This window comes from Ischnura elegans, chromosome 13 (genome assembly GCF_921293095.1).
Source record: "Ischnura elegans chromosome 13, ioIscEleg1.1, whole genome shotgun sequence".
In the NCBI taxonomy this organism is placed as follows: domain Eukaryota; kingdom Metazoa; phylum Arthropoda; class Insecta; order Odonata; family Coenagrionidae; genus Ischnura; species Ischnura elegans.
In genome coordinates, this window is record NC_060258.1 from 19,090,452 (window position 1) to 19,115,780 (window position 25,329).

The window sequence follows — 25,329 nt, forward strand, 5'->3', positions numbered from 1 at the left end:
CTCTCAATAATCACCTATTAAAACTGGCTAAGGTCGGAAAGTTTTCTTCATTTGATAAGGTATTAGTAATCCTTATTTAAGCCAAGCGCTACCAGCCAGCAGGGTACTCAGCTACCCGCTAGCAGCCTGCGTCGTATCAGTGCTCAACTCGCCTCAAGGTCACCTCACTTGCGGCAGCGGGAACCAGAAATACGTCACACGGAGAGATTTCCCGACATTCATACTTACGCTTCGCATTATTGCGCGCTAGAAAATTTTCACTTTTCATTTAATCGCAAAAAATAGATATCGTCATTTAAAAATCTAAAAGCGTGAAAAGCGTACCTCAGGAATAATAAACTTTCGATTTAGGCAATAAAAAAACAATAGGAAACCACCCTATTATAAATGTTGAGCACGCTAGCATATACGCAGTGGATGGGGACAACAGATTGACCATGTGATTCAGAAAATGATGGGTCATGCGACGAAAAGCATTCGAAGGGGCAGAAAAAATGATCACGTGATTCAGGTTAAAGAAAAAAACCAGCAGTGATCCATGTAAAGAAATAAAAAAATATTACAATAAGCATAACTTTATGGCGGAATGTGAGATGCTGAACATTTTCACAGAGGAAAACAAAATTGCATTGTCTCTGGGTAGCAATTCTTTCCATCAACTTATTGTTACACTGCGAAACCAAACACTCTCGTCAGATGCATAGTCTGTCTTTCTCACACGATAGTTCTCCGAAGATGAGCGAATGGCACAAACCATTTCCACATTTGCACGAGAAGTAATCCATGATTCAGTTCCAATTAACCACTTCAAATATCTGCTCGCAAAAACATCCTTAATGAACACACACGTCAAAACTGGATGAAAACAGTCCATTTTCACTTGGTTCATGCACTGTGAGTAAAAAAAGTTTCCCAACTTGTTGAAGTCCAGTCATTGAAGACGAAAATCAGCAGTAACTTCAGAATTCATTGAAGCTAAACCCAGTGACTTGAAATTTAGCATGTCTGCTCTTTAAAAAGGTCTATTAACGCTCTATAAAAAATTACTCAAACATCATACCCATGAAATCAATTCTTTTTCCGTTACTTGCAGTCGAATCACATCAATTCCAAAAATCACATAAAGAAAGTCCCATTCCACCAAAATGTATCTTGCCTATGAATTCCACTTTGTTCATTTCTCAGAAAATGGTTCTCTCTTATTGTTTTGCAAGCATTATTTTCCTACAATTACACTTTTTTTTTGTCAATACACATGGTTTTTGAGTTATCCATGAAAATTCTAAAATTTCAATCGTGAATAACTCAAAAAGTATTTGTTTATCAAAAAACTTCATTCTAGATTATCTGCTCATAACTTCATCCTCTATCAATTTTCAGGGTTTTTTTGAGAAATAAAAAAAATGTCCACTCTGAGAATTGGAGGAAACGACCCCCATGGTGGAAGCATTACTTAGGTATTTCTGCTGACACATTCTCAAAGTATGTACAACATTTCAAGTCCATTGATTCGGTTCCAAAGAATTTGAAGGCAAAAAGCTTCAGCGACTGGATTATTTACGGATGGAGCCACAAATACTTTAGGATATTCACATTTGACTTCATAGCATCTTTCATCACAAGGCCACACTCATGAAGATGAAAATTCAGACAACCTTGATAACGTACGCTCAGAGCACAAGTCCAACGCTTCTTACTCTCTCTGAAGGCCATTTTGCGGAATAAATTATCACTTCCAGTATCCACGTGTTAATAGTGGCGTTAGTGAGCAGAATTAGAGAGGGGTTGATCGTTATTGAATCAACAGGAAAATTAGTATGAAATATTAGGAACGCACAGTATCACAGTCACTTGTTCAAAGTGTTTCACGTATTTATTATATATTGTCAGTGGCAGCTGGCTTTTATAGTTCTTCGGTAGAATGATATAAAGGGTCCTTTAGTAGTTAATTATTTTCTATAATCGTCCCAAAGCTATGAAACTAATTTCTTGCCACGACCTAAATCTAACTCTATCGCTAGTTTTTGGAGTTTAAACTTGTTTACACACAAATTCTGCATTGCTATTTTTTCCTTCATAAAAATTACACTCAACCCGCATAATTCTTTCATTTTATTAAGCCCCAATCAGTATACAGCAGACTCCAGATTATCCGGCTGCGGTATATCCGCGTTGCGGATTATCCATATGCATGGTTTTCACTCTCGCTCAATATTTTCCGCGATCTTTACAAAAAAATACAATCGGACACAAAATCATCGGAATTACTGCATCAATGCTAGGATATACCAGGTTTATTATTTCTGTTAGACTCCCCTTCGTAAAACGGAAGCGATCACACACTAGCTGCATTCACGGGAGCACTGTGTTCCCGTTTTCCAAGCCTCGCAGTGCACAACCGTGCTCAGTGATCACGGATGCACGTCCCGCAGCCGTTGCAACCCGGACAACTCGTGCGAGATGCGACTACGAGGCGTGGTGCCTGACAGTGTAGTTTCCGACGTCGAGCAGTGGTGTTGAAGCATTCGTTCAAACCACTTTTCTCTATCCACTATCACACAGCCAAGGATGTGTGGTTTTCGAAACCAGGCCTTACATGGAGCATTATTAATACGAGGATAATCATGTTATCGCTGCTAAAAAGATCGCGAACTGGCGAAGAAAGCTCTCAATGAATCCAGGAAGCACTCTAAAATAACAGAATAACAGTATAAATAATAATATACTGTTTGTTTTACGTAAATTATGAACATTACAAGACATTTGAGTGAAAGTTTGGGTTATCGTGCTTTCTGATTATTCGTGCCGTCCCTCCCCATCGTTAGCCATTAGGATAATCGGGAGTTTACTGTATATCAGATCTGTGTATACATATATCTGTACATATTAGATCTGTATGATGGTAAAAAAAAACAAGATAAATAAAATAAAATTTATTAATATAAATACTAAAAAACTGAAATCTTAAAAACATTACTGACAAAATTGAGGATGTAGGACCTTCAGGCGATACTCCACATTGGTCTTCTAGATGACAGTTTCAGCAATATTGTCACCAGCATCATCAGGGACCTGAAGTATTGGCTTGACTTCAGTGACCTGAAGACTCTGGTTGTAATATCAGTGAAACTGTCGTTTGGAAGACATCCGGTCGAAGCAGAGTAAAGCCCAAACAAGCTACAATTTCAATTACATCAACCTGAGTGGAAGCCTTGGCGAGGACTTCTTGGAAAGTCTGCATATGTGCAACTAACAATGGACTGGCAGTAAGAGGAATAGAGGTGAATGGGATTAAGAATGAAATTTGCCACAAAAATAGCTCATATCATTTGATTTTAACCCAGGACTGCTCAATCAGCAAACAAGCAATATACCCAATAAGCTGAGAGGGTGAGGTTCCACTGTATCTATTCCGTACAAAATAGTACACCGAAACATTTTCTCTGACGATAAGGGGTCGTCTAAGTTGGCCAATTTGCATGGTGCCAGACAATATCGTGAGAGAGTGACATGCAAACGAAGTGGACGATGCTTTTCCCTTGTGATAAATTTGTGGTGTAACCCACCAGTGCGTCAAGATTACTTTCTGCTTGTACCAAATAGGTTACTACGCATGGTATACACACACTGAGATTTACACCTCCAACTTCTCAATTCGCAAAGCAGCAACAACCTCAAAATGAAGAAAATAGTGGATTTTCTGTATTGCAGTGAGGAAAACAGATGTTACCTGGGTAAACTTTTCTCGGGATTCCCACTGGGTTAATTCTTTCCTAATGGCCAACGTTTCAAGCTCCGTCTCGGTGCTCGTCATCAGGACTGAATGTTCATTCATTTAATTCACGATGAGCACCGAGACGGAGCTCGAAACATTGGCCGTTACGAAAGAATTAAGCCTGTGGGAATCCCTAGAACAGTTTACCCACAACATTCGCCGGGAAAGCATCAAATCATATTTCAGGTGTTACCTCTTTGTATCATATTTCCATAGAACAGTAACCCCTCGAGGTACAAACATGATGCGTTCCGAGACCCTGTTCTTAAGTTGTAAAACCTAAAATTGTAGTTATCCTGCAGAATGCAGCACTGCATTACAATTTTGCTTTAACTTACAAAAGTGACGAACTGATCTACTTAGCTGCATGTGCGACACGGCTAGAGCCGAAAAAGTTTTACTGCCCATGAGAAGGAAGAACAAGTGAAACGCTGAACAGTTTCTGACTTCACCACGCTTTAATTGACACTTTGTTCACACTGCGCCCAAAGTGCAATTTCCTCTACGCCACACTGTGTCGCATCGGCCAACTGCAAAGGCATCAAATTCGAAATTTTGGAAACACACTTGAATTTTTCAAATGTCCATCAGTGCCGTCATGGCAACATTAGCAGTGTCGAAACGCACTTCCCTTAACTTGTTTTAGAAGTGAAATATTACTCTGTGTGTTCTTTTATTACAAGTTATTATTTACATTTTATTACAAAATGTTTTGTTTTGTTTTAGTTACTAATATAATATATTTTAGAAGTTTTGAGGCAACAAAATTGAGGAAAGTGATATTTTACTATTATTCAATTAATTATTAATTGACAATTATTCAATGATTTGGTTAACAAAAGACACTTGACAATCATGTCTTTTGTTAACCAGTGTCGGAACGGCGTTCCGATGCGTTCCGGTACCATGACACCACTGATGTTCATGTCTCTGAAAGTTCGTAAGTTGAATGTTCCAAAGAATAGGACTTACTGCGTAACAAACTACTCTTGAAGGAGATTAGCTAGGTGGTGTTACTGGTAGCACACCTTGCCGGCAATCAGGAGATATGGATTTGAATCTCAGTGAAGCTAAATGAAACGTGAATTTGTACCTGTGTATGACACAGTAAACAAAGTTACTACTTGTTCTACGTAGTGCTTTAGATCAGATGTTTGCCAACATTCCCGAAAAGCAGGCCTTGATAACAATGCTCTGTGAGAGAAGAAGCTGTATGCTCAACTAAAACAATCGTGGCTCCATCCCATTGTTGAGGAAACTTGATTGGCCCACAGAGCAAATCTTGCTTTGGCAGTTTGAGGATGCATCCGTGACGGATCCTCACAACAAGACGCACACGCTCTCAAAGAGGAAACAAGTCTTGACGCGGATGCACTGGAATGCAATGGAGCAAGGGGTGTCGTTGCTCAGGGGCCGGCTCGTGGGTCGTCCAGGGCTGTTGACGGCGAGGGGGAGAGAACGGCAGGTGACGAAAACCCCTCAAAGCCCTGAAAAAGAAAGAAAGGTCACTCACTCCATGATTTGATATGAAGGTAGGTTTGGGTAGGAGGTGGTAGAGCTCATCCTATTTAAACCCAAAGGTGTGCAATTTCTATTACATGGTTCCCACTCAAACTATAATATAAAATTCACGGTTTTTTCCAGGTTTTCACGGTCTATATGTCGTCAAATTTACGGTCATTTTAGGCAGAAATATTGATCAAGTAACAGTCATCGGCTGCAAGTTAACTACAAATTAACGAAACATGACAGATGCCATGAATGCAAACGCAGCAATGAAAGTGCTATAATCATAATAATAGACATAAAGCTCTTATGACATCACCTATCGTTTCCAAAACTCAGCTCTGGCTAAAGGTTGTGAGTGGAAAAATGGAGGGACCAAGGTGCCAGGGAAGTTAAGAAGTGTCTGAATTTTTGCAGGTGTTAATGAACACTTTGGTTTGGTTTGAACACATTGAAACTCTTCTGGCTTTCGTACAGGCTTAAAGTCAATGTGTCATCATGGCACACCGACCAATAATTGCGCTTAGAATATACGTGTGCGGATAAATGCGTGGACAGTGTCTACGCATGACTGACCTTAAAACATGATCGACACATCAATTTTTCTTTTGCTCTTTCAATTTTAGTTCTAAAATCAAGTTTGAGAGATTTTTTTAAGGTTTCATTGACGAAATTCACAGCTTTTTCCCGGTTTTTTCACGGCAGACGAAATTCAAAGGTTATTCACTGCTTATTCACAGGTTTTCACGGTTGATTGGGAGTCCTGTATTAATCAGGGTAAAACCTGAATCACAGGACCATTATTTTCAGTCCCCACTGAGCGATATCCCCAGCAATACGTTTTCAGGGACCAGCGGAGTGATCACTAATTGGCTCATCATTTTATGAATCGCACAGACATTCCCTCCATCTTTTTTTCCATCGCTTCTTCTGTCACTTTCCATACTTACAACTGCAATTCAATATTAAAGCCAAGCGTGGCATTGCCATTGCTTTTACTGGCCACACGTTCTGATTCCTTCAATGAAAAGACAATCCCTTGACTCTCAGAATAAAAGTGGTGCAGCGCTATGTAATGCCCATCTTATTGCATTGGAGTGGTAATCTACGAAAAATAGTTGGATTTTTCTTCCTCATCGGAAAATCTTTCTTTTTTTTTAGTAAAATTAAATTATGGTTTCGCTAGTGGTAGGACCCGCCCGCCTTTGTGACGGGGCGGGATTCCTGTCCCATCCCTTCCCTATCCCATCCCAAAAGGCGTCGTCGGGCTCCTATTGTGGCGGTGCCTCCTTCCTTTTTCCTTCCTTGTCCTCCCCCTTCTGCGGTGCAGACTTTGGCCCAGAAGAGTAACCCCGGGAGTCCGCCCAAGGGTTTCGAATCCACTGTATTGTAGTGGTAATATCCAATGATTTGATCCATGGATTTTTCTTATTTATAGGAAAATCCACCAAAATCGTTGGCAAATTAATGACTGTAGCTAGGTTTCGCAATTTAGTGGGCCCTTTCCGCTTCTATAGCGTTAAAGTGTTTTACTTTGTCCCATCCCTTCCAACCCCATCCCTATCCCAAAGGCGTTGTCGGGCTCCTATCGCGGCGGTGCCTCATTCCTTGTTCCTTCCCATTTCCACTCCCCTCCCCGGTTGATCGGGCGTATCAGTACGATTGCTGGGTCCCGGCCCCAGCGTGTTGTATCCTCTCATGGCTCCCCTTGAGCCCTCATTACTTCTTGTGGCTTCAGTGACCCTACAATTTGATTGATGGGTTTTTCAATATATCAATAACTTTATTTTTTAATATAAAAGCTATAAATATTGAAATTTTAATTATATTTCAAATTAAGAGTATATTTCGTACTTTAATTTTTGCATGTAGTTTTTAATCCCAAATGTTAAGAAGACCCTTGTGCCCCCCACCCAAGAAAAATATCCTGGATCCACCCTTGGGGACAGTTTCCACCCTTAGGGTCACCTCACACTTTGAGGATTTCATTGCCGTCAGCAAAGGCCCAAGAGAAGCCAAAGGTCTGTGGTATCTTCCTAGTCCAGTGGAACAATATCCCGATTACCTACATAATGTGAATTTAACCACTGTTCACCAGGCAGGATGGAAATACGCTACATTTACAGCCAAGCAAGGCAAGCAAGTGTTGGAATGGTCTTCCCCGTTTGCTTCTTGGTAGGTCCATATTCCCCTCTGTTTCCTCCCTTGATTGGATAGTGCAGTCAGGGGGCCGATTAGTACTAGCACAGAGAACCTTGGTAAAATTGCCATAGAAATGTTGTGAATGGTTATGGGCACTGTGCGAGTGAGTCAGTTCGAATGAGCGACTCAGCAGAGAGAGAGCTGTGAGGCGAGAGAGTCTTATTCGGTGAGTCGCGACTCCCTCCACAAACGACTCCCTCCGGCCATGCTGTGTGTTGAAATAGGGTAGTTTCCTTCATCAAAGAAAACGGAAGGCATTGATTGCAATTCGTTACCCACCATTAGTGTATTCATTATATACAATTTATTTGGTAATATCTCTTCTATCATAATTCACACCACTTGTTTTCAGTTAACCTGCTTACTACCTTATAATTATTTGTTTTAACACACTGTTGATTGTATTTTAAAAGATAACTATCGTTAAACATGAAAAAATAAAAAATGCCAATATATTTTTGTGATTTCACAAAGCATAATATAACTTAATTATTATCTTGAATTATTGAGAGGTCTCCGCCCCCCTAACGAAACTTTGAGGGGGCTCGGGCCCCCTCAGGCCCCATGGAGTCGGCGCCACTGGCAAGCAGCTCTCCCAATCGTGCTGTGAGCAATGGGGCAGCTCAGAAAAAGAGAGTCATTTATGCCATCACTACCACCGGCATCAAAATGATGTGCCACTGTACTTTGAAAATTTATATCTGGAATTCAGGACATAATAATGGATAGCACATCATTTTAAAGAAAATTTTATTCGCAATTCTGTTTTATTTTTTGTTTTACGAAATTTTCAAAAATCAAGACACCCGAGTGCAATAAATAACTCCGCGCACCGTAAAATTAGCCATTTTGCCAACTTCGTGGACTTTGTAACTCAACCTAGGGAATACTACTACTGTAACGTCACCTCCTTGATATTCGGCGTGATTAATTATGCCATGGTCCTTGTATTATGCATTGATGTTTGAATTGTATTTTTATTTGTATGCATGTTTATGTTTATATTGCTGTTTTGGGAGTTGAGGGCGCTATGGTGATGGAGGAGTAAATAAGGGATTGTTAGTAAGAGAGCCATATTGGATGCAAGAGAGAGAATAAAGCTCCAGAGATAATAGATGACTATTATTGTTTGAGAAGCAAAAAAAAAGGTAGCCACATCACACTACGTCTACAGCATTCATCTTCCACAATAAGTTGAAAACATTAATTAATATGTATAAAATGGCTTTTGCCAGAAAATCTCCGCACTCACCATGCACACCGTTCAAAAACGATCCCATAGGCTAATGGGTTAATTACTAATTCTTTGCTGTGACGCTGTGAAATGGCAGCATTGCTGTGAGCGAACAAATACAGTAAAACCGCTTTACATCGTAATGGAGGGGACCAAAATTTGGGCAATTTGATGTATGGAGGTTCACTATAGAGATGTTTCAGTGACAGGCACCATTTTTTCATATCCTTTGGAAATGAAAGGCACTACTGTCTTTTAAACCATTATATTTATGCGTTTAAACAAACATGAATGCATTAGTGAACATATATTTATTATTTAATGATTACAGAAAGCGAGTGCTATCGCATGATTTTTGCCATTATTCGAGAGAAAACAATGTGAGCTCTTTCAACTCAATAGTCACTGAAAATTATTAGAATAGTTGGATAACTTTTTCTTATTTACTGATAGGCATGCTCTCATATGGACCAAAATGGCCACAACTAATGGTTAACATGAAAATTACAGCTTATTAAAGGTGTAAAAAAAAAAAAATAAGCATGAGACATTTATCGCTGAAAATGTCATTCCATGTACGTAATTGCAGCTTCATTAATGGTCTCTAGTTGTCTCCGTACAATTTGCGGAGGTAGTTGGGCCGTCTCGGGGGTGTCTCCTTGGTATGATAAGTGGAGGTTTTACGAGATAAAGAGGTTCACTACAAAGAGTTTCGCCTATAAATTCACACGTAAATCTGACGGGACCATAGGGGTGGTATGAAGTATGGATGTTTACGATGTAAAGAGATTCACTACATAGATGTTTCACTGTATATTAAGTCATACAACGCTATGTTAAGCTGCTACTAGCATTGATCAAAGCAACAAATTTCGAGAAGACTTTCAAACGTCAAGTGGGTGGAGACTCACCAGTAGGGGGGGTCGTGGAGGGGGCCAGTCTATGTGCGGGGGTCGCTGCACAGGTGGTGGCGCCATCATGGTGGTGGTGGCCAGCGGGGGAAGCATGGAGGTGGCGCACGGGGAGGGGGGCTGTAGGCTGCAGCCGTGGTGGTGCTGTAGCTGCTGCTGCAGCTGTTGTTGCGTGGAGGCGCTGTTGTGCTGCAGGTGGTCAGCCATTGTGGACAGGGTACTCGACACCTCCGACGCAGACACTGCAAAACACGCCCACTCGTTACACGCACAGAAGATAACTAGTTTTGAGGAGGCTGGCTACCACTTCCAGCACTTCCACAATTCAATTATCCCCTGCATCAGTTGCACAGTGAGGGGGGGGGGGGTTTGGGGGATAAATCTCCCCCCCCTCCCAAGAGCTCAAAGAAATTTTTAAGATTAATCCATCTTCTATATTATTTCTACTGTATAGATACCTTTTTCTCAACTTATACGCAACCAAACTCTACAAATGAGGTACCAAAATGCACAGAAATTATCAGAGAATATGCGACAGCATATCTTACTTCCTAAATATTGCTATTGTTTTCTGAAATTGGTTTTTAAATAGTAAAAAAAAAACTAAACAAAAACCAGTAAATATTCCTGACGTTAACGGCGCACAAACTGATACATTTGTTCATTTGTAACAATATCTCTCATTCTTTAAATAACTTTTATCAAAATGCGGCTGATTCTACATTCAAGTCTCCTGTTGATACGTAAGCATGAGTCATCATGTGCGTTTAACAGAGGATAGTGTAATTACTTCCAATGTTGTGTTTAAAGAGGTCCTCTGATCTCAATTTGTACAATGAACATTTCAATTAAATTTGTACATAAGACCCTGCCTTTTTTTCCTACATTTAAAATTAGAAACGCGCCTATCCCTCAGTGCACCTGCATTGAAAAGAGCGGGGGAAGCCCGCTGGGAGCGGGCGCAGCACGCTCGTTTTACTTAATTCTATTAGTGTTACTTACAGAATATTGTAAGGAGCAATAAAATATCCCTCATTAATCCGTAAAACTCACCAATTTGAACCATTTATCTTAAATTTTTTCTGGTGAAGGACCACAGCACCTCTCGCTTACCTGGCGGGTATTCTATAATCCCCAGACCCTTAGTATTTGTTGCACCTTAATCCCCCTCCTAGCCGTCATTCCTGGCTTCTCCGCTGCCTTGCAAAACCTGAATTCGCTTGAAACTAGAAGGACCAGACCCAACATTTGACAAGTAACCTCTACATACTTACTTAATCATGTTGCACAGAATTTTGATTTCTCTCGCCTTTATATTTTCAGACTATTATTTATTTTTGAAGGTATGTATTCTGTAAAAATATAATCTCATTTTTTCACATAGAAATGGAGTTATACCACCTGCCTAACTTAAAAAATAAACCTTAATATCTGCCTTATTAATATCTTAGGCGGGAAAACTTTCTAAGAGTGGAGGCAGGCAAAATTGCATGGGATATTCACGTTACGTTAAACACATGAAAATAACTGCAAATTCATTTCATAGAAATAAAAACTGTTTATAAAGTTAACATGGGGAGGTCAAGAAGGAATTCAGTGTGCTTCGTTTGATAAACTTTTTCCTTAATCCTACAGAAAATGATTCAACTTATTTCAAACATTCATTGGTGCTTTCATGTACACCGGAAACACCGTCGATCGAATCGAGAAAATTCATAAAGATATCAAATGATCTCAACAACAAATTTTGACAATGTTCAACCTATCTAATAAAGAAAAAATCAGCTTTCAAAGATATTAGACTTGATGAAAGTCAAAATTTCTGTTTAATTACTCCGCAAGATCTTAAGATAGCAGAAATTATTTGAAAATGTAGTTTGCTTGCCATCAGTTAGGACTTCTTAAGCAGGACAACTTATCGAGCTGAAACTTATTCAGGAGGAACAATCAATGGGATTTAATTTGGGATTATAAAATCAAATTTCTTTGAGTGTAATACAGTAGATTCCGGTTAATTGGGACATATCGGGACTTGTGCACTTTGCCCCAATTAAGCGACTGCCCCAATTAGGCGAACTCTCTCGTATATGGGTATAAAAAACTTTGAAATGGTAGAAAGAAGACTAAATAATGTTTATAATGCAACATAAGTTTGTTAAAATATTAATTTGATAAATAAATCAGCGAGTTTAGTTAATTTATTATCATTTTTAAGAATTATAACATTTTTGTTAAAAATATTTTTCACAGCCTCGGGCAATGCCGAATGAATGTATTTACTTGGTCCTATTAAAGAAAAGTCCTATCCTCTTGCGGATAGTATAACAACAAGAGCTTTCAAAATAGGGCAAGAATAAGAACATTAGTGAAAAATGAGAGTAAATCAAAGGAGGAAAATATAAAAAAACAGTATTCTGAAAGCAAAAAAAATTAATAGTATAGAGCGAAAAATCCACAGAGAAAAAATCATTCGCCTTGACCGGGATTCGAACACGGATCCCTCGATTTCCGGCCGAGTGCTTTAGCCAGTTAAGCTACCGAGGCGTCATTCTCCCCTGTGGAAATTTGTGGAAATTTTTCGCACTATTTGTGCATTGCGGGTGACTCCGTAAAAAGTTATCACCGTGGCTAGTCCCGGTATACTTTCATAAGTCCAGAGCGAACACCTCTAGTGTTCAAAGTTCGGACTTTGCTCTCCGGCTGTGGCGCCATGCGCACGACCTGGACTGCTAGTCGCATCATATGCTCAGCAGTCCATACCACCTTGTCCGGTATAGTCCACAAATTTCCACAGGGGAGAATGACGCCTCGGTAGCTTAACTGGCTAAAGCACTCGGCCGGAAATCGAGGGATCCGGGTTCGAATCCTGGTCAAGGCGAATGATTTTTTCTCTGTGGATTTTTCGAACTTTCATAATAGTATAGAGTCTATGTCGCCGACTCATGGCCCAATAAAGCGGCATGCTGTCCCAATTAAGCGGAGAATACTCTGGGATATTCCTCTATTGGGTTCTGTTCTTCAAGATCTGCCCCAATTAAGCGGCTGCCCCAAGTAACCGGTGGACCCATTAAACGGAATCTACTGTACTTTTTACCCGGGAACTTCTTATCCAGGTTCTTCTAAGGTATAAATTAGATTTATGAGTATACTTCACTGTGATGAATACATAGGAATATTGGTGTTAGCAGCAATAAGAATGGAGGGGTGGAAAAAATTGTCACAAACTTTCAACCCAAGATAGCTGATTCCAGGAGGAACCAAAATTTTTAGGTCGAAAATGCACCATTTTTAAAACACAGAAACTTTGAGCCAAGCACTCCATTTGGCCCTGAGTTTGCCCAGTTACCAGATGCCTAGGATACACTCTAACCTCCTGGAGGTGAAGTGAAATGTTTTCATGCTATCGCTGAGTGTTTGGCATCCCTTTTTTTCTTTTGTCTTAGTGTATTTCGCACGGGCTGCGGAACGTTAGTGGCGTCGACCGGGGTATACAGCCGGTCGGCACTCCAGTGTAGCGGAATCGCTTTATGGTTGGAGTTCGTGTTGCTAAAGGCCATTTTACACAGGGCACAGAATTTTGCAGGTTAGAACTGCATTAATTTCTAAAATGGCCTGGAATTGCACGAACGCATGAATGAAATTAGAACTGGGGCTATTTTTCCATCTCACAACCACGCATTCTCGCATGTGTTCTAGCAATTCACCACTTCACATGATGCAATTTTGACTGCGCCTTCATACACACGTAAGATTGTGCAAGTATGTGCCCCGTGTGAAATGGCCTTTAGGCTGTCGAGGAGACAACCCGGGATGTCGCACAAGCTCAAGTAGCAAGTGAGTCAACAGCTCAAGGAGGTACCTTTCCATTAAACCTTCCTTTTTCTGCCCCCCTCTCCCATCCTTAAAATAACTCCCAATGATGATGCGTGACTCGGGACGCTTTTAAGGATTGTAAGTCACTGAGGGAATCATGAAAAGGACAAACCTTTCTTTCCATTCACCTCCGATCCAAGTGCAGGCAGATTTGTCTTTAACTACCCTTTCCTGCACAGCTTGCACCCTTATTTACAGCTTGGTTGTTTGATTCCTCGTCATTGAAGCCCCTCATCATCAACCACAACCAAAGCTAGCTGGGAGAAACAGCCATGTATTAAGCATTCAAAGTGATGGGAGGTCCAGAACAACAGGGTAAACTCCCAGCCAATAAGGCGATTTCCTATTATTTTTTTATTGCCTAAATTGAAAGATTATTACCCCTGAAGTAAGGATTTCATGCTTTTAGATTTTTAAATGACGATATCTATTTTTCTCAATTAAAAGAAAAGTAAAAATTTCAAGCGCACAAAAATGCGATGGCTAAGTAGGAATGCTGGGAAAAGCCCATGTGACGTCATTCTGGTTCTGGCTCCCGCCGTTTGAGGCCACCTTGGTGCGAGATTATGAGCGCCGTTACAATGCAGGCTGCTAGCAGGTAGCACTTGGCTTAAATAAGGATTATTAATACCTTATCAAACAAAGGAAACTTTCCGAACTTAGGTAATTTTAATGTGTGATTATTAAGAGATGTTCCCCTGAGCTCTGTGCCTCATGCATGCATTGGTAATCTCAGACGATGTAAAACTCCTATCTACTCGTATAGAAACTAGGTCCCTGTGACGTCACGTAGAGTGGCATCGCATGGGCGCCAATCTGGCCTTTTTCAAATGATGATAAAATTGACCATTAACATTTGTCTAAACTGGGATTTCTAAAACCAAATAATTTGTATATTATGAATACACTAATGGTGGGTAAGGAATCGCAATCAATGCCTTTCGTTTTCTTTGATGAAGGCAACTACCCTATTCCATGGGAAGTTGAAAAACCTCAGCGAGGCAACGGATAATAGGTCATTTTTAAGAGACGTTTCCCTGAGCTCTTTGCCTCATGCATGCAATGTTAATGTCAGACGATGTAGAACTCCTATCTACTCGTATAGAAACTAGGTCCCAGTGACGTCACGTGGAGTGGCATCGCATGGGTGCCAATCTGACCCTTTTCAAATGAGGTTAAAATTGACCATTACCATTCCTCTAAACTGGGATTTCTAAAACTGTATAATTTGTATATTATGAATACACTAATGGTGGGTAACGAATCGCAATCAATGCCTTTCGTTTTCTTTGCTTGTTGTGTGTTGAGTGCTTGACTCAATGTTTCCATAGTTTAAAAATGTGACGTTTTCAAACTTAATATTTTGTTTCCTATAAGCATTAGCTATTCAGGGTTAAAATTTTCTGATGCAATTTTCCTCCGCCCTGTATAAGAGGAGAAATTGTACGTGAGTTGACTCACCGGTGGCGACGTCGTGGTGATGGTGGGCATGGTGGCCGGGCGTTGGAGGCAGGAGGTGTGGGAGGAAGCGTGGGGGTGCGTATCCCCCGCTCCCACCCGTCCCACACCCACTGCCGATGCTAGGCCACTCACCCGGCAGACAACCTGCGAAGGATAGAAGAAGACAGATTGGCTCACTTTCACATCACTCCCCTATTGGAAATTTCTTAAAAGTCTTATAGAAATTCTTATAAGAATTCTGTAAGACTTATAGAAATTCTAATAAGAACTTTGCATTTCTTATAGAATTCTATAAGAATGTTGCGCAGGTCGCATAACTTTCAGGTTTTTATCCTGCAGGCATTTAAGTCACCATAACTTATGTTGGCAATTGATAATTATTTAAGAAATTCTCATAAGATTTTTTTTGGAAATTATGTATAACTCTTTTTTTAAGTAATGTTCTGCTAATTTATTGGCGTTTTCAGCATGGTATTTGACATAAATGGTTCCAAGAAGTGGAGGCTTCTTTTTATGAGACTTGTTAATATTATATAAGCTTTGCTTTACAAGAAATTTTCTTATAAGAAAAATTCTTACAAGAAAAATGCCCAATTTCTGATAGGAAATTTTCTTATAAGAATTTTCCAATAGGGTCCATTCGATCTGCGTAAATAGCCTGAAGCCTACCTCAGGTGATCTGAAGCCTACAATTTTACTTGGGTTTTACCTCGAAACTAAACTTAGCTGGAGCTATCACATCACTGAAGCAAACAAAAAGCTATCCAAAGCTCTCTTTATCCTAAGAAAGCTAAGCTTGATAATCCCTTCTGATTTCATGTATTGTATATATTTTTCATTTTTAAACAGCCATTTAGACTATGGTTTGGAAATATGGGGGAATGCCCCTGACATAAAATCTGTATTTCTGCTACAAAAGAAGGCCATCAGAATACTCACCAAATCCCTGTCTAGGGAACACTGTCGTCCACTTTTCACGAAATTGAAAATTTTAACTGTTTAAAGCATGTATGTGTATAAAGCTCTGATATATGTGAAAGAAAATCTTGATATCTTCCCTCAAAGATGTGAAACTCATAACTACAGCACAAGAAATAAGAACCTCTTATCATTAAACCAGTGTCGATTAGTGAAAACCAAATCTTCTCTTCCTAACATAGGCATTAGGTCATTCTACCCATTACAGCCAGAATGACCAGTTTGTCTACATTTAAGAGGGTGACTCACAATTTGCTTGTCTCTCATCCTTTATATTCTCTCGATGAATTTTTTACACACAGTACTTATGGCATTTTATTTTGATGTAACCTATATATTTGGTTGCATGTGATTTCCCTTGTATATTTTTGCACTACTTTTTCCTGACGAGGTCACAGTATTTCCGAATACTATTGACCAATAAAATTATTATTATTATTAATACCATACAGATACGATTGGTTTTGAGTGCTCGTCAATGTGTGAGCCAACATTCAATCACGACTATCACAGAAAATACCCGATTATTCGTGCTAATGAACGGGAGAGGCACACAAATACCCTATTTATCTGAATACAGTCCCCCCCTTTTCTTTCCAAAAATGCCCATCGTATAAGTATAGGTAGGACTATATTCAAACCCATTTTTTAAATTTTTCCCAAAACTGAAGCCTCAAATTAGGGGGCGGCTATATTCAGAGGGGGACTGTATTCGGAGAAACACTGTGACTGGAAAACTAAGATAATCAGAACTTTCACTTATAATTTTTAGTATGTTCATCATTTACGTAAATCGTACAGTGTGTCCTTATTTATGCTCATAGACTTATTTTAGATTGCTTCCGAGACTCATTGAGAGCTTTCTTCACCCGCGATAAAATGAAAAGTGAAAAATTTCAAGCTTGTGAAAACGCAACGGCTAAGTATGAATGCTGGGAAAAGCCCGTGTGACATCATTCTGGTTCCGCCTGCCACTCTGTGAGGCCACATTGGTGCGAGGCTATGAGCACTGATATTTTCAGAGGTTTCAGAGAGAACAACAGAGATTTTCAAAATGATTTCCAAAAACGAGAGGCCGGTTGTCATTAGAAATGGAGAAGTGGGAGTAAGTAGCGAAGCAGGAAAGAGGCAAGAGTCCCCGAAGGTTATCTGAGGAAATGAGTGAGAATTAGCAGGGTGCAGGGAAGGGATTGCAGGTGGAAGAACTTTGCGAGCCAAAATGTGTCATATGCATTAAAATATAGTGGAAAAGTGCTACCGTCTTTTATTAAATTATGTCAAAGAAGAGCAAAGACTAGCAAAGAGGGCACCTCCACGCAGACAGAACCCACATAATAAGCCTGCTGACGGCGGTGCCCTTCGAGGCGCCTCCAGTACAGATCATTGCCAGTTGCCTAACAGAAGGCGCCCCTTGGATGCGACCCCCATAGCCACGTGCCTATTTTGCCTTAAGGTAAATCCGGCCCTGAACGTAAATTTATCGATTTAGCAACGAATCACAAGTTCCTATATTAAGCCTGAATCACACGATCATTTTTTTTCGTCGCGAAAGTGATCACTATCGCGATCACTAGGCGAAATGATCGTCGCCGGCAATGGGGAACATGCACAATTTTTTTAAGTACTGGAATAAGAAGGCCTCCACCTCAAATGTACTCGCCGAAAATTTCGCGTATGAATAATGCTTTTCAGCCGAGTTATGAGTCTTTAAAAATTGATCTTCATCGGGTGCTTGAAAACACGACGTCATTGGAGCGTGACGTCACAGCACGGTATCCACTGATGACAGACTGAGGAAGTGGATAGAAAATCGATCTACGAGGGCTCAAACACAAATTTGGCGAAAATAATTGCTGTTTTAACGACAAAATGCCGACTGTGAATGTTTTGGGTTGCCAAGGCGTTGTTGAAATAAATAAAGGGGATTGTTTGGGGAGATTTGGAAAGAAAAAAAATCAGCCCCCATAAGGAAATCAAGCTAAAGCAAACTGAGGTATTTTGCTTTCTTAAATCCCTCTCGGAGTCCTTTTAGTAACTACCACAAAGCTCGACGAAGATTTTTACTTCGATATCCTGCATTCAAGGCTCTACCACTCAACTCTCTTTAGCGAAATGAATGGTGTACCGTGCGATGACGTCAGAAGGCGCTTCAGGTCACGTGACTTCAAATGATATTCGAGCATTTTTAATTAGCATTTATTGACGTTTGTGGAGAACTAGGAGAGTTTTGTCTAATATACTTGGACTCGTGAGAAAATTTTCTATTCAATGAGACTAACTAGCATGATGAACAAATTTCATGCATGTTCCCCATTGTTTTTTGCGATCGCGATGAGGATTCCCATCCCTATTTTTCATCACTCGTCTGGTCGCTTTTTCCGATGCTGAAACCACATATCAGCCAATCAGAAGGCAATGCCCGTACGGAGCAATTGCAGCGCAACGTTTCACAATCCTGGGAACAACATAGATAAACAAACACGCTGTATATTTTCGTTATGCGGGTCCCATAACAACGAGCTGTGATATCGGAAACGATGCGAAAAGCGGAGGCGGGAGTGACCGTGTGATTCAGAAAAATGATCACAAGAGCGATCGCTTTTCGCGATGGGAAAATGATCACGATAGTGATCATTTTCATGACGAAAAAAAATGATCGTGTGACTCAGGCTTTAGACCGCACTCAAAAGGCGTTAGGAAGATTTTTCCTCACGAGCTGGGCCGAAAATGGGGGTGCTTGGGATACTCGAGGGTGCAGCTTACACGAGTAAGCACGGTATTGTAAGCGCAGCTTTCATTAAGTTAATTAAAAAGCTGCGAGATGATGGAGAGCCTCCTCGAAACGGACTTTGATCAAAATGCAGCCATCAGCACAAATGGGCTTACAATTACCTCGAATTAAATTTTTTAAGTATAATATCAATATTTTTGGCATGTTTAGCTATTTATATGTTCTTCGTTAAAACTCTCGCGGGTGCTCGTCATTATGAATAAAAACTTTTGGGTTCCGTCGCCGCGTCAATTACTGGGTGGCCCCAGCGTTTCCCAACCGATGCTGGTCGCTTCCACAAGGGATTGTTATTCAAACCTTATATTGTTATGAAGCTGAGTTATTAAATTGGTAAAAACAATGCAAATAATTCAATAAAGAATTTTGACTTAACAACTGTTGCAGTGTAACCAACTCCTAAAGTCCGTTTTACACGGTACACTGAATTGCGCAATCTGACGTACGTGCGAAGGCACAGTCAAAATTGCGTTGTGTAAAGCGGAGAATTGCTAGAACACATGCGAGAATGCGTGGATGCGAGACAGCAAAATAGCCCCTGTTCTAATTTCGTTCATGCATTCGCACAATTCCACACCATTTTAGAAATAAATGCAGCTCTGACCTGCGCAATTCCGTGCCCTGTGTAAAACGGCCTTAAAAAAATCAGCCATCAGCACGTTCGTGTTGCCATCGGCAGAGATGCTTGAGAAACGACCTCTCCCTCAGTGACTCCACGAACGTGGGCTGACGGCAGATAGGGAGGTCAATTGTAGTTGGGGTTGTAGTAGTAGTGGAATCGTAGTGTACGACTTGGTTGGAATTAAGTGGAGTTGGTTTCTTGTGAGCATTTGGACTTGTCCCCTGGCTTGTTCCCCCAAACATATTTACCATCGGCGAAGGCGACTTAGAGTATTTTTATAAAAAATTATGGGATCCAAAAAAATAATTATGCTACAAGAGAATCTTTGAAGACATCAACTTATTTATACAATTAAAAATTGTAAATAATTAAAAAAATATATATAAATAATTAAAATTGGTTCGTTTTTTATATTTAAAAAAACTAACCAATTTAATTATTTTGGAGTGATACTAACGAACAACAATAAAGAAGATGCAGAAATAAATGCCCGATTGGCAGCAGCTGATAAATCACATTGGAGCTTAGTACGTACAACTACATACTTAAAAATAAACTCTTGTCAAATAAAACAAAACTTAGTATATATGTATAACACAATAGTCATGCCAATATTATTACATGGCTCTGAAGCATGGGCTTTTACAAAAGTAGTGCAAAAGAAGCTCATAACTTTTGAAAACAAAGTTTTAAGAAGAATATTCGGCCCGATGAAGGAAGGAGAAAGATGGAGAATTAGGAAGAACAAAGAGTTGGGAGGCAAGAGAATAAGATGAACAATTTTAATTTCTCGTGGTGAATACTACTGATGAATATTTCTCGGGTTCTCAGCCAGGTTAATGCTTTTATGCAAGCCGAAGTCTTGAAATCGAAACGAAATTCGTTTCTTTTCAAGCGTGAAATTGGACTTCCATAGAGTAATATGGCCTTGGGAAGATGGGACTGACAGGTCGTCTCTCGAGAATAAGATTTGCTGGGCCACCTCCATAGGAGAAGTGAGGACACAATGCTGAAACAAGTTCTGGAAGGCAAACTCGAAGGTAAAAAAAAGACGGGTTGGAAGATGGAGAATGAGCTGGGGCGATGAAGTTAAGAAGGATGTGAGAAAGATAGTCCAGCTGGATATGGCAGGCGACCGTAGAATGTGGAGGTGCTTAGTTGGTGTGGCCAAAAAAGACCTTCTCCGTTTCGAATGGCCACAGGAGTGAGTGTGAGTGAGTGTGAGTGAGTGTAAATAATTTTAAGTACAGTGAGTCCTCGTTTAATGTCACTTACCGTTCTTGAAAAATGTGACGATAAACGAAATGACGTTAATCGAAACATAATATCCCATAAGAAACAATGTAAAAAGTGAATATCGGCTCCTAGACCTCACAATTCCTATGTGAAAAAATTTTAGCGTATCATATCTGGGGCATTTTTTACGTTGGGAATGCCAAACTATGGCATAAATACGAGTTCCTGTCTTCATTGACGACAATAGCAGCAGTGATGTAAATCCTTCTCCATCTTTGTATCTTCCCGCATTTGCTTTTCGGCTTGGCTATGGTGGTCGCCCGGGCAAGCGTCGCCTGGGCATCATCATCGCTGAAACATCGTCGCAGTTACAGGAACCAAAATTATTGTGAACACGGCAAAAAGAGTGACGACAAAAACTCCGAGTTCTACACGGAAAAATTCCTTGAGATCACTTTTTAGGTTCCTGAAAACCATTACGTCAAGTAAAACTTTGTGCACCTACCTAAGAATTTATTTTGCAGAAAATTTGCTAAAACCGTACTCGCAATTAACAATAAACACACCGTTTTACACTTCATTTAGGCTGACTGTATTACTGCCCAAAAAACGAACAACCTGCAACGCCCGCCGCTTCGCGTTTTTCCTCGCGCGAAATTTAAAAGACTTGACGTTATCGCGAAGCGAAGGTGCGATAAAAGAATGACGATCTCAAAATTTTCGTGACGTTGTCGCCAAATGACGTTAAACGGGGTGACGTAGAACGAGGACTCACTGTATATAGATAACTAGCTGATCCGGCGAACTTTGTACCGCCTGACAAATCGATGATCCCCACATGGTCTGTTCACATCCAAGGACTTTAAAAATTCAGACGGAGATGGATAGTCGGTGACTTTGTCTTTCACACAATCAATAGAGTTGAATTATTGCACAGTACCAATTACACAGGCTAACAAAAAAATTTTGTTTGAAAACTTTTTTTATTTTAATAGCTGATCTCTAAAGATTTTTATGTGCCGAATCCAAACCTGGCCTTAGTTTTTTTGTATCACCCATAGTTTCCAAGCAATATGTATTTTAATATTTAGTCTAATACCCCTCTACGGTATATAGGGAAATCTATGAACTTGTGTTACATCATAATTTTTTTTTGTATTTACTGTTAAATTACTTACAGTAGTAATGTAGCATGATAATACAGGGTTCACTTGTCAACTGGAATTGGGTCTACATTTTCTTTCCCTTTTTTCCTTGAAGCTTCTTGTGTAGCATTTTCTGCGATGAATCGCTTGCTGAACTTCTACCAACAGTAATTCCCCATCATGTTTTTATATCATAATAACATGATGGGGGATTACTAAGGATAATCTCCCATTATCTTTGTTCATTAGACCTGCATTTTCAATTTTATTTTTACTATAAAAAAGCTGTTTATTTCTAAAAATACTGCTTGATTTCATAAATTTAACTGTAAAATGTGAATAAATGGTGGGTGATACAACTTTTTAAGCATCACATTTGGATTTAGCAACTTAAAAAATATAAGAATAAGGTTTTTTCAGTAAAAACATTTTTTCATTGTTGGCCTGTGTTATTTGATCCTGATTTGCATGGTTAGAGTAATCCACATCTTCCATTCTAGGTCGTCAAAATTGCTCGCTCAATCAACCATTTGTGATTTTTTTTGGTGATCAATCACGTTCGGGAGCACTTTCTCGATGGCCTCATCTCTCGATGAAACGATATTGCAAAATTTCCAAGGAAGTGAAATCAAACTGCTCTATTCATCAACAGGAACACGGACATTACTGACAGTCAAAAATAGCTTGGAGATTTGTTTACAAACACGGTAGTGAAGTGTCTACTCGAGATGGGCTTACAATTAGCTTGAATTAAATTTTTTAAATATGTATAATTTCAAAATTTTTAATATGTTTTAGTATTAAATTGTTATATTGTTATGAAGCTGAGATATTAAATTGATAAAAATGATACAAATAATTCAATTAGTAGTTTCGACTTAACAACTGTTGCAGCGTATCCAACTCCTAAAAAAATACTTCTAAGATCAAGATCAATTTTTCTCCTGAACTTTTACCATTTTTCAAAGTTTAATCAGTGCGGAAATGTGGACATTGAGGAAAGAAGACGAGAGAAGATTGGAGGCGTTCGAGATGTGGGTATGGAGAAGAATGGAGAGGGTGAAATGGACGGAGAGGAAAAGGAACGACGAAGTGCTGGATATGGTTGGCGAGGAGAGGCAGCTTTTAGATGAGATACGGAGGAGACAGAAGGTATGGATGGAGTTAGTGCTTAGCGGTGAGGGGATGTTGAAAATGGTGCTAGAGGGTAGAATGTTAGGAAAACAAGAAAGAGGAAGGAAGAGAATAGGATTTTTAGATAGATTAAAAGGGAGTAGGCCTTACAGTGAATTGAAGAGGGCAGTGCTGGAAGGAAAGGGAGGCTCCCAGATAACTTCTTTAGTACTCCATGGAAACCTACCTTAATCGATGGAATGCTATCTATATATATAAAAGAAAGTCGAAAATCGTGTTAGTTAGAACACTTATAACTCGAGAACGGCTGCACCGATTTTAATGATATTAGGTTCTTTGGATTCGTCTCAGCCCCGGATAACATATAGGACATTAAAAAAAGGATAATTTCACAAAAAAATTTCATCTCTTTCCTAGTGATATGTTTTTAGGAGTTAGTAACGCAACAACAATTGATAAGTCAGTCAAAATTACAAGTTAAATTATTTTTTAGTTTTTACCAATTTAATAACTGAATTTCGAAGCAATATACATTTTAATTACTAATTATATTCAAAATATGGAAATTATATCTAAAAAATTTAATTGGAGCTAAATGTAAGCCCAGCTCCAGTTGACTCTTCACTACCGTGTTTGTAAACAAATCTCCAAGCAATTGTTGACAAACGGTAATGGCCGTGTTCTTGTCTCGGAATCGAGCAGTTTGATTGATGAAGACGAAGTCACCAATTATCTATCTGAATATTTAAAGTCGTTGGACATACCTGGCTTACCACGATTTACAGCTAAAGGTAGGCTATGTGTTAATGATCTTTCGAAACCTAAACCAGCCATAACTATCCAACGGAACGCGTTTGGTGATTTAAAAAAATTGATAATGAATGTGATTCACGCGACTTTACTCAAAGGAAAACTCAAAGATGAGGAAGTTCTCATTCCGAAGATTCCATGATCCCAGCTTATGTGCCCTTTGAGCTAAACGTATTCAGTTTCCAATTCGTGTTGCATTCGTGATAACGATTAACAAATCGCATGGTCAGTCTTTCAGTTTTTGTGATGTTTTTGCTCATGTGCTAATGAAAACCCATGATTTTCTCATGGTCAATTGAACGTGGTATGTTAACAAATCGGTAAACCATCCGCTGTATTTCTTTCTTCACTTCAAGAGCGCAGCTAGGAATCAAGGATTGGGGGTTTTAGGCGCAGCTAATACTACGGGTCTGTAGGGTCTGTAGAAAACTCGCTAAGGTAAGCGAGAGGTGTGGGGGCCCTCCCCCAGACATTTTTTAAGATAAATGGTTCAAAATAGTTGGTTTTGCGGCTGTGTGAATAGTTAAATATGTTTTGTTTGTCACTCATCCGTACCCCTAATATTAGTAACAACAGTTTTTATAAAAAAGTTATCTGAGCTTTTGGGGGGGTTTTAACCCCCAAAAACCCCCCTCGCTGCGTCACTGCTTCGCTTCACTATATTTATTTAGCTTCATCCGCTTTATTTTGCGCCTGATAACAGAACAAAAACTGTTGTTTATCAGAAGGTGCTTGACGCAAGACATAAAACCCAAATGTGTAGGGCACCCCATGGTGCGTTTACGCATGCAGCACGATTACGCAGTGCATTTTTTCCGAAGAGAGATACTATAACTGCCACGCCTAAAGTCATTTGATGCGAATGCTGCTTCATAGGGGCTTTTCTTACACGATTTTGAGCATCAGTCAAGCGTCTATCTGGCGATGTGTTAACCTGCCCCGTGAACGGGCCAAGTTTACGCAACGGACTTGGACCTAAAAACATTTTTTTTACGGTTAATAACCCAAATAGCCAACAACTGAATGCGTATAATTTTTATTTCATTAACTGCTTTATAAAACCACAATGCCCAAAATTTCTTAAGCTAAAGCGTAAGAAAATTCATTGAAAAAAATCCGCGTAAACGTGCTCCGATCCACCCTATGTACATTCAATAAAGAAAATGTCTTTTTGACAAGCAATTTTGATACTCATTTACGTAGTTTTATTGAATTAGTATCCTTATTTTATTATAATAAATTAAACATGATTAAAAACGATACAGCCGCTCTTGATTTATAAATGGTGTAACTAAACTGTAAGTTCATTGATTGTTAGGCGGTACGAAGTTTGCCGGGTCAGCTAGTAATAATAATGTTTAATCTGTTATCCGAGAAAAAAATGCCAGTCCCTAGAACTTTTACTTATAGAAGGTTCGACTGCATTGCATACTGCTAATATTGAGGATAATTGGATCGCTCAGCACTCACTGCCACCCTAACAATATTTATGAAAACCTTTTGAAATGCGTCCAAAACGGCTGCAAAAATCGACTCTCCAAGTGACAGAGTGAGGTCCGTATTCCTAGTGGACCTTTTAGGGCCAACCGACCCTGGATACGTCATCAGCCCCTACATAAACCGATCTCGCCCTACATATGCCACATCAAGCCCT

At 39.6% G+C, this 25,329-nt stretch overlaps 1 protein-coding gene across 1 annotated transcript in view; it reads right to left on the bottom strand.

Moving 5' to 3' along the window:
* Nucleotides 1–4,804: 4,804 nt before the first annotated feature.
* Nucleotides 4,805–25,329, bottom strand: part of LOC124170109 — a 42,915-nt gene continuing 22,390 nt past the window's right edge. The window contains exons 4-6 of the mRNA XM_046548787.1: nt 14,963–15,106; nt 9,629–9,870; nt 4,805–5,262 (exon numbers count right to left, since the gene is read on the bottom strand). Of these exons, the coding sequence (XP_046404743.1) occupies nt 5,182–5,262; nt 9,629–9,870; nt 14,963–15,106 (467 nt within the window). The 3' untranslated portion in view covers nt 4,805–5,181. The remainder of the gene's footprint in view (nt 5,263–9,628; nt 9,871–14,962; nt 15,107–25,329) is intronic.